This window comes from Verticillium alfalfae, genomic scaffold (genome assembly GCF_000150825.1).
Source record: "Verticillium alfalfae VaMs.102 supercont1.3 genomic scaffold, whole genome shotgun sequence".
In the NCBI taxonomy this organism is placed as follows: domain Eukaryota; kingdom Fungi; phylum Ascomycota; class Sordariomycetes; order Glomerellales; family Plectosphaerellaceae; genus Verticillium; species Verticillium alfalfae.
This window is the reverse complement of record NW_003315036.1, coordinates 1,089,307-1,106,094: the sequence shown is the minus strand read 5'-3', so window position 1 is coordinate 1,106,094 and position 16,788 is coordinate 1,089,307. Positions and strand designations below refer to the sequence as shown.

Sequence of the window (16,788 nt, the reverse complement as noted above, 5' to 3'; positions counted from 1 at the left end):
CTGGTTGGGGAGAAGAGCAGAACCGGTACACAGCACCGGCCATGCCGCGGTGCCCCTTCTAGGGATGGTCCTTCGCCGAACCCTTATGGGAATGGAAGGAACCCTCGAGGGCCCTCACTGCCGGCCATGGCCTCGAACAACCAGAGCGCAGCCCAACAACAACGAAGTCGCTCGTACAGCACACCGGATATCAATGGGCCCAACGGTGTGCCAAGCGCACGCCGCAACCCCTCAGTGCCATCGATCCCAGCAGTACCGGGCATTCCGTCTCATCTGCACCCAGCTCATGACGGCAATCTTCCCCGCTCTCAGACCGGGTCTCCCCGACAGCAGAATGAGCTTCCCATGAGGTCAAACACGCAGAGCCCGGGTACCCAGCGTGAGCGGCAGTACGGCCATCAATCATCGGGTAGCTATGGTGGCACCATGTCTCACTTTCCTGCTCAGCCGATCTACCCCCGACACGGAACTCCTACTCAGGGCTTCCACAACGAGCGGAACCTCAGCATCGACGCAACCGCAGCGGGTCGGTCTATTTCGCCTGGCTTGGGTACCGCCTCTGGGATCCAGACCAATCCTCTAGCCAGCCCGGACCTGCCAATCCCCACTCAATTAAAGGTCAAGGTAAACTGTGTTGACAGCGGGAACTATGTCACACTAGTGGTTGCATTCAACATCACGTACCAGTCACTCATTGACCGCATCGACGCTAAGCTCGCTCGCTTCACCAGCAGCAGCATCAGCAAAGGCTCGTTAAAGCTGCGATATCGTGATGAGGATGGTGACTTCGTCACCATTGAGAGTGACGACGACATTCAAATCGCATTCCTTGAATGGCGCGAGGGCGTGCGAAACATGTACGCTGGTGGCGTTGGCGAGATTGAGCTCTTTTGCGTAGGAGACACGGGTGGCGGAGGCAACAACGTTTGAACAGGTTTTGGAGTGAATGAGGGGTTTCCCTCACCTCGCGTTTCATCTTCTGGGCTTGACGGATCATCGTAGCATACACCCGATCGAGTCCCTTTCATTTCGCATTCTTGGAGTCTGGAGTCGGGATTCCGGCCGCATTCTGACGGATTACTTCTGAGCCGCCCGCGGCTTTTGATATTTTTCTCTTTCATCATGGATAAGGAAGCGGGGGATGGAGGGTGTGAGCCGCACTTGTGGCGAGGTCCATTGTTATAGGGCATTTGAGGCTTTTCGCGAATCTAGACGGATTGGGTCAGCATACCCATTTTTGGACCATTATGGCATTCGGTTTAACACTCGCTTCGGACACGGGGGCATTGGATCATGAATTTATTGCTGACGAGTCTTCCTCCACATCGAATCCTCTGTGATGCTGCGAACTGCAGACCCATGTGAACATCCGGCAGGCTTACCAGTTGCTGGTTGGAATATCAGTAAAAGGCTGCGTTTAGCTACTACCAATTTGGGACACTTTAAGCGTGCATCTGCCACTTGCGGGGTTTTTGAGCAGCGCGGGAAAAGCCTGTTTGAAATGTCGAATCATGTTGCTACAAATGGTATGTTTTGGTACATGGTGATACAGCCCATTCTTCTATGCCAAGAACGCCGCATTTGCCCCTTAGGGGCAAGAAAATGTACAACTCCTTGAAGGATGTCGCCCCTCGAGAGTCCAATGTTCAGAAGGGAGTTGGACCGGTCGCTATTCTCGACAGGCTGACAGTCGTCTGGTACCATGGGCCAAGAGCCCAAGCAGCTTCGAGTTTGTTGTACGCCTGGAACGAGGACGAAACCATTCGCTAAGCCCAATCCCTCGGTTGTTCGTCTCAACGGCGGCCGCTCCCGCTACCGACAGTCCGACTCGAGACCTGCCTCGCCTCTCCGGGCCCTGTTTTCGTCACTGGTCCCGCCATGCAGCGTCTACCTCTTTCGCCTGCCGCTGATGATGACGCGGTCGTACATGCGGGCCAGGTGGAAGTTGATCGTGTTGCGCGGGGCGTCTTGCGGCGGAGGCGAGTCCATGCATGTGCGGAGGGCGTTCTCGAGGGCGGCGCAGCCGGATGTGTTGAAGCCTGCGGAGGCCCAGCAGGCTAGACGAACGGGACGAGGAAGGTTAGCCTGCTATGAAGAATCTCTCGGGCGGTCGAAGAAGGGAACATTGGGTTTTTCTTCAATCTTCTTTTGGAGGGGAGGAGGGGGAATCAGCTGACGTACCGAGCAGTGAGGACATCATGGAAACGCAGGGCGACTCGGTCTTCTTGTTCAATGGGGCGCGGACGCGGAGGCCCTTCAGGGGGGGCAGGCGCATGGGTTTTTGAGGCATCGTGGCTGGTTTGTGTGCAGATTGCAGATGTGTCCCTTATGGTATTCGGAACGCAAGCAGTGGCTTTGACCTTCTGAGTGTCGATGTATGGCGTCGGTGGCGTGAGCTGGTCGTCGTCAAGGCTTCTTCTATCGTGACCATCCTAAAGCTCAATTGTCAAGAGGTCCATGCCGTCGCGATGCTCAAAAATTCGAGGTCACGTGCCAGCGCCAAACGTGAGGGAGCACGCGCCATTCAGCGGTACGTACCGCCCCCAGCAACCGGGCCCCATGAGGGTGGGGTTCGTCTTAGGTGAAGCGAAACAGGCGGCGCGTCTCATTGGCCGCATGGGGCAAAGTAAACAAAAGAATTCCAGGTTACACTCCTGGGTTATTCGCGACTTGGGTCTTTCCTCATACAACTTACAGACGAGGTTCAAGGTTGAACGAGTCGCATTGCGCTCAGTCAGTGACTTCAACCCTTACCTTCTCACCCACCCACATTCAAAGCTTTCCCGGAGAACAATTGCCGACAAATACGCGACCCGCGCCTCTGTTCAGCATGCGCGACCCCATCGAGATGAAGGGTTTCCGCCCAGCGACAACTTCGCCCACCAGTGTCTTGTCGCGCTCTGACGCCTTTGACTCCCAGTCTCCAGCAAAGGCCTTGTTCGAAAACCTATCAAAGATGACGACTCGGTTTGGAGAATCAAACGATGAAAACCATCCCATGGGTCGCGATGAGGACGCCGCCAGCAAGGCGCGCGGCCTTGGCGCCAATGTCACTCTTCTCCGTCCGGAGCTCGTCCAGCCATTCAACACCGAAAAGTTTCAAGGAACGGAATTTTGCTTCGCTCCGGTCCTGCAATATCCATTTCAAAAGAAGCCACGAACCATCCGAAAGCCGGCGGTCCGGGCGGCAGCCCGCGAGACGCTGAGACGGAGGCAAGAAGCGGTGAAGTTGAGGGAGGAAAGTCACGACACGACCGAACTGCAAAATGCATTCGAGGAGTACCAGAAGACGGCGTGCCTGCCATCGGAGCAGTCGCCGCGAAAGAAGCTCATGAGTCAGGCGCCGGACGCGCAAGAGTCGGTGGATGGCGAGTTTGATGAAGAATGGGAAGTCGCCCAGCACATGGCGATTTCGGGATAAGCTGGGCAAAGGGTTTGTGGGCCCAAGACTTGATATGGCTGAACCTAGCTGACCTCCTCCAAGCCGATATTCGAAACCACTTGCTGAACACCAGCGCCCCAGAAGCCCGACGAAAGCCTTCCAACACCGAATTTGGTCCTGCCCCAGTGGTGAAGCGACGAGCAGACGGCTCGGCGCGGGCCAACTGGATCCGACAGAAACAGGTTGATCCGGACGTCAGATATCTCCTCAAGTTTCCAGGCGGTGAGATGGCCGCTCAGAAGGCGTACAGCCTGCTTGGACGGAAAGATATGCTGCCGTTCGAAACCCTTGAGGAAGCTTCGAACGACAGCATTGTCATGCCAGAAGATCCTCCTTCGACCGCGACCCACACCTCGGAAGAGAACCGCTTGGCCAGATTGGAAGCCGCGAAGGCGCAGTTGCCTGAAGCCGCAGGGCTTCAGAAGAATGGTCACACCAGTGACGAAGATGAAGTCCGCGATGAAGAGCACGTCTCGGATGACGTAACCCTACCACCTTGTGAAGCAACAGGCGACGGGCAAACTGACGACAAGTCCGTGCAAGATCATGGTGCCGTAGCTAATACTGGAATGCTGGGCATTGAGGATGCACACCGAGTCCGCACCCTCGAGGCCCCTTCCTCCTTCTTGGACACCAGTATGCTCAGCTCCGCTGGCCACGACTCTCCAGCGCAGCCAAGCACGCCTCAGGCTCTGGCACTACCTGAGCAGCCAGTTCTCGATATTGACTTGAACAAGAATCCCGACATTTTCGCCTCGGCCCTGTTGCAGAACCGAACCTCCACGCTGTCGTCATCCGCCGTGTCGCACCTCAGCTTCACCACGCCGCAGCCATCGTCTCCGCCTCCAAGTATGAAATCGCAGCTACGCGGGATAGATAACGATAGTCGTTGGTCCCCACTGGCGCACTCCCCCACACCACTATCGCCCACTCCCTTCATCACTGCTGGTGATTCGGATCAGCTTGCCCACGACATTGGGTTGGAAAAGAATGAAGCAACACGCAAATCCCACAGAAACTCCTCCCCTATCGAAGCTCTTGCAAGCCTTATCAATCCTATCCAAGACATGGCCGATACTCGTGTTGTTCTCGGTCAAAATGAAGGCCGATTTTTTATCCGGTTTAAGCTGCCAGATGAACATGCCGAAACCTTCTTGGAGCAAGTCGACCATGTTCAAGTTGATACATACATGAAACAAGAGGACGAGGCTGTCGAATGGGAAACAGAACCCGCTGTTACTGTCCAGGAGCTTGAGGAGAAGGCTACCGGCGAAGTTGTGAAGGTCGTGTCCGAAGATGATCCTCGTGATCTTCTCAGACAGTTCGTTACGAAGCATCAGGCTGGTAAGGCCAGACCCTCGGCTGCCATCTTCTCTGCCGATACCGAATCGCCCGCCGCCGAACGCGTTATGGGTAAGCCCGACGCGGTTGTACCAACCGCGTCGATTCTGGTAGCCGAGAGTCCCCGAACGCCAGAGTCAGGGTTCAACCGTGCTTCGATGCGTATTGAAACGCCTACTTTAAACATGGGATCCGACCAGCCTGCTCTTGAGACTCCTACCAGGAACAGTTCGGTTAAGAAGTCCAAGCGAACGCCCCTTGGCAAGCTGGACGCTAATAGCCCCAGTCCTGTCAAGCCAAGGCTGGCAAAAAGGAAGATGGACGAGGACGGCGACGACGATGAGCAAAAGATCTGGAGAAGACGCTAGAGCCGTCCCCGAAGCGCAGGCGCGGCCTTCGTTCGAGGAAGCCAGCTACCCCAGGACCTGACGCAGCTCCCGTCAACTCGCGTCTGGTCCCGGAACGCTGAGAAAGACCTTGCTTCAGTGACGCGAGCTAATACCCGCGCCAACAAAGAGCGGTGCTCTCTATCCGGCCGACGTCCTTTGCCCAGTTTGCCGAGGACCCCCTGGGTCAACAGTGGAAGGAGAGGAAAGCGGTAGTAGACGCACGAGCGTCCCGAGCGGTCAAGGTTGGCGCTAAGAGCGTTCACTGGCCGGCAGCTCTGGCTTCATACCAAACCTTCACGTCTGACGATGGCGTGGATGTTGCTGCCACTTCAGCTGCTGCGCCTGTTCCCGCCCCGGAGCCCGAGCCAGAGTCCCAGGAGCTCACAGAGAGACAGTCGAAGAAGAATCGAGCCGTTAAATCCAAGTTGCCGGCGCCCGTTGGTCGTCCGCGTCGCGTTGCCGCTCCAGTCGCGCCAGCAACCCCCAGACCTGCCACACCCAGAGCTCCCTCCGCCAAGAGACCTACTGCCAATGCACCGGAGGCGGACGAGGACGCGATCGTCGGTAAGAGGCCAACGAGAGCTGCAGCCCAAAAGACCAACATCAGGATGGGCCTCACAGCAACCGGTACGCCTGTACGCCGCCGTCCTACGCGATCGACGAGCACGTAGGCAAGTAGGATGGAAACTGGAGGGTGTAGGAGTGAGAGGGCGACCTTATTTTTGTTTTGCTTTAGATTTTGCGTTGAGACTACGATACCCAGGCCATGGCGACGGCGTTTGTTTTCTGTTCTCTAAATTCTTTCACTGGAAAATGCCCCCGAGATATAGGGTTTGAGTTGATCAGCTTAGACACCCAGTTTTGCTTGCGGACCTGAGTCTGGCTGATCACAGTAGGTGATCCAGGCCTGCAATTTCAGAGAATTGACATTGATCTTGTTTCACGCTGCTTGCTCAGATGACCGGCCTGTTGCGTGTTAGCTAGGTATTTACGTTATCGAGAAGAGACTCAGCATTGCGTGATGTTGCAATGAGCTGGCCGGAAAAGTATGAAATATGACATCGAATATGTGTAATCCAATGCCATAGAGACTTGGGTCTGGAGGTCATCGGACATCATACCACTCTTTTCCTTGTACTCTCAGTCCGCTTTATGAAATCCATGTAGTGGCTTCGGCGGTCCAGTGATCCGAGCAGGGCAAGGACCGTGGCGTAGCAGAGTCTTTCTGTGTTGATGACGTGCGAGAGGGCGTAGGGGCTCCTCAGTGAGTCCTCGAAGTTGAAACCATGAAAGTCGCTCTACCTGTGATGCGCTGGGGATCGTCTTCCCATACCTTAACCCTTGTACACAATGTGAGCCATGGGGGAATGGCGGCGGGTATGCCTACAAGATCATCCAACCCGGCATCCTCAAGATCAAACCCAATTTCATAAAGTATAGTCCCGGGACATGAAGCTTAATGCAAAGAATTCCTCATGATCTAAAAACTCAATGACTTGTAGAGTTATAATGCGAACTATAATGCGAACTCTATTAAGGAAAATTTCAAATGATACTACAACAACAAGACTCCGGAGAACTACCAGCCCACAACTGACCACAGCTAATACTATTTGATTGTGACTTTAGGGGTTCCGAGATCCAGCCGCTGCTGCACCCTTCAACTGTTAACGTATTGCAATGGTCGTAGTCATGTGTGACCATGGGATCCAACTCTCCATAACCCGCTGTGACAGCACTTGACTATGAAAAATGCGGAATGCTCATTATAAAGAACTATAGGTGTTCGAGACATAATAAAAAGGTTACTTGATTGAGTCTTGCTTCATGCATATATCGTGTCTTCTATCGTAGGTTCCTCCTAGGACTACCTCTCCAGGCGTCAAAGCCTGTGCATCTCGTCAGACTTCCCATCGAACTTCTCGTCGAGAAGCTGGCTATCTTCTACCCTACATATGTATTCTTCGGAACCTAGCTTCACGGGTTGCCATCCATTTACCAGATCTATTACGCTCATTTTCTGGCATTGGTATGACTCCTCAAACCCTCTAGCAGTCGAAATCTGTGTCCACGTTTTGGACAACACTATTCAAGTTGATAGACTATGCAGCGCATTCCGGGATGACGAATCCGCTTATATTATTGAAACAAACAAAGCGTGATATTAGCAGCACCGGCACTGCACCTGCCAAAGCCAAGCCATGATGTTACTACATACTAATTAGTCCGCGGCTCACTAGACAAAGTAGAACTCTTACGAATTGGCCCCCAGTTCCTAGTCAAGACCAGATAGTCTACCCCAGCATCTACAGCGAACGAAGGTAATGAGGAGGAACCATTGCAAGACGAGACACTGGTACCACAGGGGTAAGATATCATGGCAGTGGATATGACGGCGGCTAGTAGCACTTACACAGTCTGTTCCGTCACCAGCGTAGATAAAACCTTGCTCGGCGAGGCGGCAACCATCATTTCGCAGTAAGATCACGATCAAAGGGGGCGGTCGAACATTCGGGGGACAGCCCATCATTAACCGTAGGCCATACCGTAGATGGACGAGACATAACAGGGGAAGGACTAAACAAGGTTTGAATCAAAATGGTTTCGCAACAAGACTCCCATCAGGGGAAACATTGGATACTTGACTTGATATCATATGAGGCTCTCAAATTCAGCAATAGAAGCGTCTTGATTCATACATGCGTTTTTGAGCCTCGTCTATTGCTTTTTGATTCTCGCCGCGGTGTCCAGGGAGGAAAAACCTGTTCGTGATTCCAATAAATGATTGGTATTTCTTGTTCTAAGCAGCATGAATTTGCATTACCACATCCTTACAGAGGCCGAGCCTGTTCATACCTTCGAATCCAAACCCAAGACCCAAATATTCCCTCTTCTGTGGTCTCAGGGCTGACTGCTGTGGAACTTCTGCTATCATGTCCAAAGGCGAAGACATTTATTGCAACAGAACACCGGAACGATGCAGGCCCAGGCGTCAGATAACATCAACTCGTATAGGGGTCAGTCATCACGTATAAAGTTGAGGCTTGCTTCGGTCACATTGCATGCCACTTGTCAGATCTTGAGTGGAATATCATGGCTTTGCAAGCCACAGTATGATACTTGATCCCGCCTCGTCTCTTTCAGAGCTAATGTCCTGAACGAAAACCTCGTGATAAATCGGAAAGTCCAACACAAGCTGACTTGAACAGCGTCCGTGTTGAACAGGTACTGGGCAAGAGCTTTACTCTTTGTTGTCTCGTCTATAAGTCTGTTCAAGACGATGGTTCTGAACGCTCTCTACCTTTTGCCGTTGCGTCCCAAGTTATTTGGTTAACTCAAGACATACCTGGGAAACAGCTACAGTGGAAACAATGCAACTGCTGTAAAAGTTTCTTGGTCTGGACAGGAGGCACAGAGTGCCACTCCTGTCGGGCTTGGGTGCTTATCTCCGGCGATCCGGCTCCCGCGCAAGAGACCACCAGAGGTGCTCAATGAGAGCCGAATGCCCTGATTTACCCCTTATCCTTATTGTCGCGATGACGACCCTGCCCACGACGTGCCAAGACATGCAACATGAAGCTTGCAACTGACCATCTTTCATCATCTAGCTTGTCCTGCCGAACCCTTCGCATGGAACCGAGCCCAACACTAGCCTTCATACCCCTACTAGGTCCAACCGAATGTTCACCATGGGCATGGTTCGACAAAGTCTGGGACCACGAATGACGCAAACAGGGTCACTCGTCACTATCGAACCGCTTTGCGTTCCGATATCAGCGATGGGTCACAATAGCTCAGGTTACACTTCACGTCGGCAGCATTGCTATCATAACCCCCTGTCTCTGCCAAACTTCCTATGCCTGTTCAGGACCTCACGCCTGTAACACGATGAAGCGCTCCCCTGCCAGTGCGCCGACCTGCTGACGTGCTTCTCCATTCACTCATTAAACCTCGTCCGCATGCAGCCCTGAGCCGGCATACTTCGAGCTGTTTGACCCGGGACTCTATCACGCACGCTGGGGACAATGTTGTTCTACTGTACATGACACCCCCCCGGCACCAGCCCGACCCCTGCGGCACGAACCCCCGGTGCCCTGAGCCCGCGCACCGGTATCGATGGATGCGTCGAGGGGAATGCCGTGACCTTCGCTTCCACCCGCAAGCCGCCTGGTTGTCGGTATTCGTGATACCAACAAGTGCAGTCGCTTACTCGCTGACCATGTGGGGGAGCATGCGAGGATTCCAGTGGTGGCGTCGAAGAGCTTCACGATGCAGCCAGCCACGTCGTACCATTCCTCACAAGGACGAACTCTGACCAACATGACACATTCCGGGTCTGTCCGCATAGCCAATTACCACAACGTCGAAGCGAAGTGTGAAGGGCCTCGGTCGGTGTGAGGCGCAACGTCGATCGCGTTTTCAACTCGACATCGCCAGGCCACTGGGGGGAAAATTGGACAGCAATAAGCCACCTCCTAGGTAGATACCTAGGTGAACCTACTTTCATGGCCTTCCTTCAGAGACACGGCTGAAGCGTACGCATACGCTTGGCCGCCCCCTAAGCGGCCACACGCTTGATGAATTTTTTTGGGGCTCCCCCCAGCATTGCTTGTGTCAGAGAAAGCAGAGTCAGAAATACCGTTGGGCGAAACCCTCCACAGCCCAATTGCCAAGCCATGTAACGCCCATGTAGAAAATACCCGCCAACTCCGCCAGGTACCGAAACCGATGCGATCGCAACATCTAGAGCCCCTCGTTAGCACGAGCCATAGCACGAGCCACCAGGAGCCCGCGTGAAATCACGGACGACACCATGCGTAGCGGACGGCGTCTACCGACCCGTCGGGCCATTGTATGTACATGTAGGGTCAACAGCAAACACACAGAGCCATGGCGCGCGATTGAATGCGCACCCCCCTCCCATTTCTCTCCCGATCGCCGGGTTTCCCTCTCCCCCCTCCGCCTGATCTCACAAGGCCGGAGATGCGTTCGACGCCCTAGAGGGCAAGCGGCAGTCGTCCGGCTCGTCGTAACGCGCCGGGCCCATTGCCTTACGCACCCCTCTCAGACACGTTCCTTGCTAGACTCAATAGAAGCCTCTACCCGAGCACGAGCTGAAAAGGAAGAGGAAGCCAGACTAGCCAGTTTTGCCGATTATCAGGCATCATTTCCCCCCCACCTGACCCCCGCCTCCCTGTCGCCCCGATTCTCCCATCTGCTAACCCGTGGCGCCAGTTTAGGGCGGGTAGCTAGACAGACCGCCTGTTCGGCAGCTTTTGTCGCGTGGTCGAGTCGCCAGAAGCAGTCATTTAGAGTTCTTGTCTTCCCCCTTGGGACAATGGCTTCGGAGTAAGGTGGTGGGGCAAGCGAGGGCCTAGAAAATAAAGAAGAGGGGGGGAATCCGACGTGAAAGACGTGACTCAATCTTTCGTCATCGTCATGCGCCATGCCACGGCTGTACATGTACACGCAAGCAGCAAGGCCAGATCTGCCGCTTTGTCTTCGATACGAAGCTGTGATACAAGACGAGCATCTTCAGCTGTCTGTCGGTCCTTCAATTGCCGTAGTGCTGCCTGCTTGCTCGCGGCTGCGCCTAGTTGCACATGGCAGCAAGATAGATTGGGTCCACGATCGTTGCGAAGCATGGGAGATGAAGGCTGGGGTTCCCAAGTCGAACGGGGGAAGCGAGAGGTGGCATGCGCAAGTGCCGATGAAGAGAACCGTCCGGGGCTGAAGGCGATAGTTCGCCCTGGTGAGCTACGCACCGATACCAGGGCAAGGGGATCGCGAAGCAAAAGGGCTTGTTGGTGCGAGATCCCTCTCGTGGCTACACCCCTCCCCTCCCATTCCGATTCGATATTTCCACTGATTGATGCCCGAACGGGCAAGCGAGAGGCCATCATGCTTCGAAACAAATGAACGTCATTTCCTTAGACTGCCCTTCTCCTCCGACTTCCGGCGCACAGGCCCGAGTCGTGACGACAAGCACCCTCGTGCCACTGCCAGCTTGCGATGCGCTGGGCTGAGCTAGCAAGAACAAGCTTCTGGTCGAGACCGTTCACTGACATGGCTACGATGAAAACCACTCATGCTCAGCCTCCCTTTGTGTCTCACTCCACCCACCGCCGGGGACCATTGCCAAGACCCGTGCTCAATCTCGAGGCGATGGCGGGACCCGGGTGACCACAGACGCCCGTGTCAGGGGGCTAGCGCCGTCGTTGGGTCCCGTCCTTCTGGTCTTTTGTTTCGAAGGAAAGGGCGGTATTTGGAAAGCTGGAGCTTTATTCAAGCTCATCAAACCGCACAGCCCGCACGCCCCGGCGTTGGGGACGGCGCCGGCCATGTTGCCAACAACGCATGCTGTTCCGGGGTGGAGGGGTCGAGCACGGATCTCTCATCTGCCCTGCGGCGGCGGGCAAGCGGAAAACTCAAGTGGCAATGTTCCATCTGTTGTTGCCCTGGCAGACAATAGGGCGTGGTATGGAAAGAAAAACACGCTTACCGACTTATGTGACAAGCTGCAAAGCGGAGTGAACCCCGGACGGCAAGTTCCAGAAGCCACTTTTCCTTCATGCTGTGGTGTTACTTACTCAGATGGCACCGATTGACAGGCGATCGCGAGGGCTGTGTGGAGGCGATTCTGCCCAGCACCGCGAAAGCACCGAAGGAGAAGCAAGTACGTCCATGTGTCTCTGGTTTTGAGGGTGTCGGCGAACAAGAGAGCCTCCTTCTGTCCTTCTTCTCATACCGTAGGGCTAGAACATCATGTCGCGTGCGCGCTTGGTTGGCAGATGGGTTAGTGGCGCGCGACTCGTGGATGGCATGACAGAACCTGAAGCAAGCCGATACAGTACGTATTTTCAGTCTGTCGCTGCTCTTTTGCCATGTCAGAACGATTCTGCCAGTTCGCCTGGAGAACCGAGAGGTTACGCAACCGCCAATTCAAATTGTTAGGGGCAAACCGTAGCATCTCGGCTCTGCATTGCCTTGATTTGCTGCCAGTGCAACACCAGAGCGTCATTGCCAACCCACCACTGATCATATCACGACACCTCGCCTTGGACGCTGGGCACTGCCGAACTGAACCCCTGCTGACCCTGTCGTGGATCGGCGAGTTCGAACCCCTGCTGGCTGCCGTGACATGATGCCAGCGCGGGAGAGGCGGAAGGGCCCAAGGCACAGGGCGGATGGGTGAGCAGGCCAGAGACTTGACCAAAAGCTGGGCTGGGAGAGAAGAAAGGGAGGCCCGGGTTCCAGAATTGTTCTAGAAAGCTTCCACGGCCCAACCGAAAATGGATAGCATGTCCGTCTTGGACGAAAAGCTAGACGTGCAGGGTACGTGCAGTCAAAGCCAGTGTGTGAAGGAGACCCTAAAAAAGGGTGTGTCTTCAGAAGAGCCCGCTCTGAGATCTGGCAAATTGGGTGGTATCACTATCACTTCGATCATGGCCGCTTCACGTCCTGTCGTGTTCAGTTCGTGCACCAGTGCGATGGAGCTGGAAACCAGACCCATGCACCTGTCCCTTTTCATATCCGCCTGTCAAGTCTGTCATGGGAGAAAAAGCCGGGGGCGCATAGCCAGTAACCCCACATTTAGCTTGAGCCCAGCTTATAGCACGCTCGGATCCCACGGAAGAGAAGCTTCTTGGGGAAAAGCCCCTGAAATGCTCGCCTCGTGTTGGGAGGAAACGTGTCGCTCTCGGCGGCCGGCTCCATGCCCCCCTCCCCCCCCTCCCTATAGCGCAATATCGGTAGATACGGAGCGCACGTGTGAGCCGTCGCGTTGGTCTTGGTGAGCTGCTTTGTGGGTTGACAATGATGAAACAGTATCGGCGGACTGCTTCACTGTGTTTGTGAGCGTTATCGGAACAGCATCAGTAGAATCACATACATCGTGCCAGAGCCTATCACGGCCCTGAGTCTTCATCCGGGATTCCGCCCATTTGTGTGGTTTAACGTGCATCATGCTGAAGACGTGCACAGGTTGTGTGAAAGACTTGCTCCTGCTCTGTTGAGCGTTACCCACGTCCGCGGATCATCACATATTGGCGCATAACGAGGTGAAAAGGACTTGTGCAACCGATATTGCCTGTCTGCCTGTCGAAGCGATGGAATCTGGCATGACTGACGGAGGAAAGATGATTATGGCGTACCACGAGCACTGGCTTCCCCTAGCCCTCGCAAGGTAGCCAGAAGGATCGTGATGTCGGGCACCCAATCTTGTGTCCCTCGTCAATGTGTCGCATTGCAGCACCCGCATGAAAATGCGTAGGGCATATACTATTGGGCAGTTTACGACCACCCTGGGCGGAAGGACATGTCCATGTTGGCTTGAAAGCTCAGCTCAAGAAACAGGCTCGCGTGGGGACTGAATAGTGGGCAGTTGTGGGTGGATGGTGGCAAGCCAGATTCGTCGGTGCAGTCGAATAAAACATGTGCCATGAAAGACTGTCGCGCTCCCGACTCAAGGCAGTCGAGACTTCAGTGTGGCGATCCAGCTGGCGCCGACAAGGCCATGTGCTCTGTGCCCGACGTAAAAGGTTGTCTCGATTCATGCTCCGATACCCTAGAGCAACAGTCGTGGAGATCAAGCCTCTGCACCAAGCCTGCCGAAGGCTCGAAAGAGGCTTGCGTTGAGGGCGATCCACAGACTTGGTTGGCTCTCAGCCCTGTAGGGTTGTTTCGACCTTGGCGTATTCGCTTTCGCAACACGGCTGTTCAACGACATCGGCCTTCGAGCCAACAACCGGAGGCCAGTGTGTGCGGCCCGTGGCTTCCTTGGTGGCCAATATGAGCGCACCACAGTCAAGCGCCTTCGTCCGAGACATTTGTAAAGCAATGCTAGTGGATGGTTGAGTGACGCTCGTCAAAAGCCATGCGCAGTGTAACCCCAACTGGGCATGCCTGGCATGTGTCGCGTTCTCCGAAAAGCCATTGAAATCAGATAGATCCAGTTAATAAGATCTGCAGTGCAACTACCTTGATATGATAGCCTGGATGGCTTGCATCAAGATGCCGAGCCTGGTGTCATTGGGCCAGTCAACCCGGGTAATCATCAGCAGCCAAGGTGTCTGAATCGACCCAGCTGAGTGCGTGACCAAATAAGGAGGACATGGACTGCTAGATACGCCGCCAACCAGTCCTCGGGTTCCCCCCGCACCACCAGATGCAAAAAATAAAAAAACCAAAAAAAAACCATGATGCAGCAACCCATAATTGGACAAGCAATCGGCCGCTTCGCCCCTGCGGCGTGCCTGGCTGCTCTTTTTTTGCGGCTGCCTCATCTAGATTTTCGTGTCCCTTTCCCCCTTTCTTAGCACATCCAGGAGCCACCTGCATGTGCCGTCTATTGTAAGATCATGCAATGCAACACCACTCAGGCAAGTCGTGGTGCCTGGCAGCATTGCCCTTTCCTGTTTTTAAACAGCCATGCCTTGGAAAATCACTAAAGGCTTGGCGCTCGTGTCTGTCAGGTTCTTCAGGGGCGGAAGCACCAATGACTCCGTCGTGTGGCGATATTGATATCTTAGGCCCTGTTCAACAGGTTATTGGTCTTGTCAAGCGCTGTCCTCGTACCATGTAAGTCACGATCAGTGGGCGATAAAATCGTATCAAAATGGCTTGCAATTCAAGAGCCTGAGTCTTCGCCTACATATAATTCGGCAACGGACACGAATGTCGCATGCAGCATGATCCTCTTCCGATAGTTGCAAATTGATCTTCATGAGTCCGTGTGTGAGCAGTGTCGACTGTTCGATCCCTGAATGAAGCCTGGGGAGGGTCCGACGGCATTCGATACCTCCCTTGTCACAAGAATGCGAGACCCTGAAAATCTTGTTCATTCACCTGCGGCGTACATCCTGACCTACTAGCTCATGCAAATTGATCTTGAAAGAGGAAATGAATGGTACTGTCGGCTTGGCCCCCGTACAAGCGGGGGCTGAAGGTACCTTGCGCCGTCTCGTTCAGAGAGGTGCCTAACAAGCAGTTCGTTGTCCGGCAGTTGACGAATGCCACGGCGACTGTCGCCTTGTTGTATGGAAACCGGGGTTGAACCCAACCAAGGCGGCATGTCTTGGCACCTGAATGACTCGCGGTTCTGGAAGCGTTGCTGACTGATGGCTCAGATTGTCCTACGTACTTGTACGTACGTCAACAGACCACCCCATCCAGAAAACTTGACAGTTCTTGATGCAGGGGGCTTCCAACAAGCATCATGGGAGCTGCGCCTCGCTTTGTGGGAAAGAAGGCGACTGACTGGCCGAATGTGAATGAGACGGCCCACAACGGAAGCCGGAAGCCGGAGACGGCAGATGATGGCGGAATTTCGGGTTGTGCAGGACCGCTCGTGCCGAAGGTCGATCAATTCTCCCTTGGCTCTGTTCAATGAAAGAGGCCGATTCCGCCTGTTGTGTGCCTGTCCAAGATCTGACGACGAACTGCTTCACAAGTCCTGAGCGACGGGGCGGAAACCGAACCGCCCGCTACCCACTGTGATCTGCTGCGAGATCGACAATGTGCTCCGATTCAGCCTGAATAGTAATATTCTGCTCATGTAACCTCCTGCACTGCAAGGCGACTAAACTGTGTGACGGTGCTGTTTTGATCCGTCGATTTCAAGTGGTGCCTAGAGGAGTTGGCCCGGCGGGCTTGCCTGTTGAGCGTGGCAAGCGCAGCATTCTATTTGTGTTGCGCCAAGGAAATGCTACAACGCATTGAAAGGCACTTGCATGATGCTCGAGAAAGTTGGCGGGCAGTCAGCCAGTTGACACGATCGCCGCCTGGCAGTGCAGTTCACTCAGGACCCAACCCCCACTACGTTTCCAGGTCATCAGTAGGCATCAAAGCTCGGGCGAGAGTCGATCTCAGGTTTCAGGTCGTGGCCCGATGTCTCATTGGACAGGACTCTCGGAGTGTAATCGAATTCGGAAGGCAATCCACCCTGGTAAACATTTCGGTCCTCGTTCCTTTTTCGGGGCGATGGGAATGTGGCCGCCTCATTGAATAATGGTACCTCCTACTCGTTGAAGGAGGTGGTCAGGAAGAACTCAGAGACCTAAGCATGAGGCACTGCCTGGGTCGCCATGGCTTAAGGAGAATACCACAGCTGCCAATACGTCGCTAGACTTGGAGCACAATCATGTTTCCATGCTGTGTTCACATGGATTGCTTTCGTCGTTCAGCCACTGGTCGAGCGTCGGCATCGGCATGTTTCGATTCTAAAGACGTACGCAAATGTGTTGCTCCCTCGGTTCGGCGAACAGTGCATTGCGAGAGCAGTTGATCATGACGAATGGCTCAGCGGCTGTCGGGCTCTTTGGCTCGTCCGAGAAGGCTGGCGGATAGAAACCCCCCAAGTCCCTTGGCAGGGTATCCAGATCATCAACCGAGCGTGGCGCAGCACACCCTATGCGCGACGGTGGAAGCGCCTTGTCGCCCTAAGGTTTGAGCCCTCACCAGTCATTTCCCACGGTAGGTGAGAGCTTGCTGATTCAGATGCTGAATCAGACGCGGGGTTCCCGGCGATCCGCTTTGAAGCACGCATTGCAGCAGATCGGTGTTGACTATGTGTGTCTTGTGGTTGACGATTGAACGGTCCTTTTTGTTTGAGACGCT

The 16,788-nt window shown here is 54.4% G+C and overlaps 4 protein-coding genes across 4 annotated transcripts; 3 read left to right on the top strand and 1 right to left on the bottom strand.

The window, feature by feature from the left end:
* Positions 1-126: 126 nt before the first annotated feature.
* On the top strand, positions 127-1,312 carry VDBG_02860 (conserved hypothetical protein; the record flags this gene model as incomplete). The annotated part of the gene is made up of 1 exon (XM_003006675.1): positions 127-1,312. One exon carries the CDS (start codon positions 127-129, stop codon positions 928-930), a length of 804 nt encoding a protein of 267 aa, XP_003006721.1.
* A 575-nt stretch (positions 1,313-1,887) lies between these two features.
* On the bottom strand, positions 1,888-2,290 carry VDBG_02859 (mitochondrial 37S ribosomal protein YmS-T; the record flags this gene model as incomplete). Its single annotated transcript, XM_003006674.1, has 2 exons — positions 1,888-2,057; positions 2,182-2,290. 2 exons carry the CDS (start codon positions 2,288-2,290, stop codon positions 1,888-1,890), a joined length of 279 nt encoding a protein of 92 aa, XP_003006720.1.
* A 708-nt stretch (positions 2,291-2,998) lies between these two features.
* On the top strand, positions 2,999-3,421 carry VDBG_02858 (predicted protein; the record flags this gene model as incomplete). The annotated part of the gene is made up of 1 exon (XM_003006673.1): positions 2,999-3,421. One exon carries the CDS (start codon positions 2,999-3,001, stop codon positions 3,419-3,421), a length of 423 nt encoding a protein of 140 aa, XP_003006719.1.
* A 290-nt stretch (positions 3,422-3,711) lies between these two features.
* On the top strand, positions 3,712-5,151 carry VDBG_02857 (predicted protein; the record flags this gene model as incomplete). The annotated part of the gene is made up of 1 exon (XM_003006672.1): positions 3,712-5,151. The coding sequence occupies one exon, from the start codon at positions 3,712-3,714 to the stop codon at positions 5,149-5,151; it is 1,440 nt and encodes a 479-aa protein (XP_003006718.1).
* Between the last annotated feature and the right edge of the window lie 11,637 nt (positions 5,152-16,788).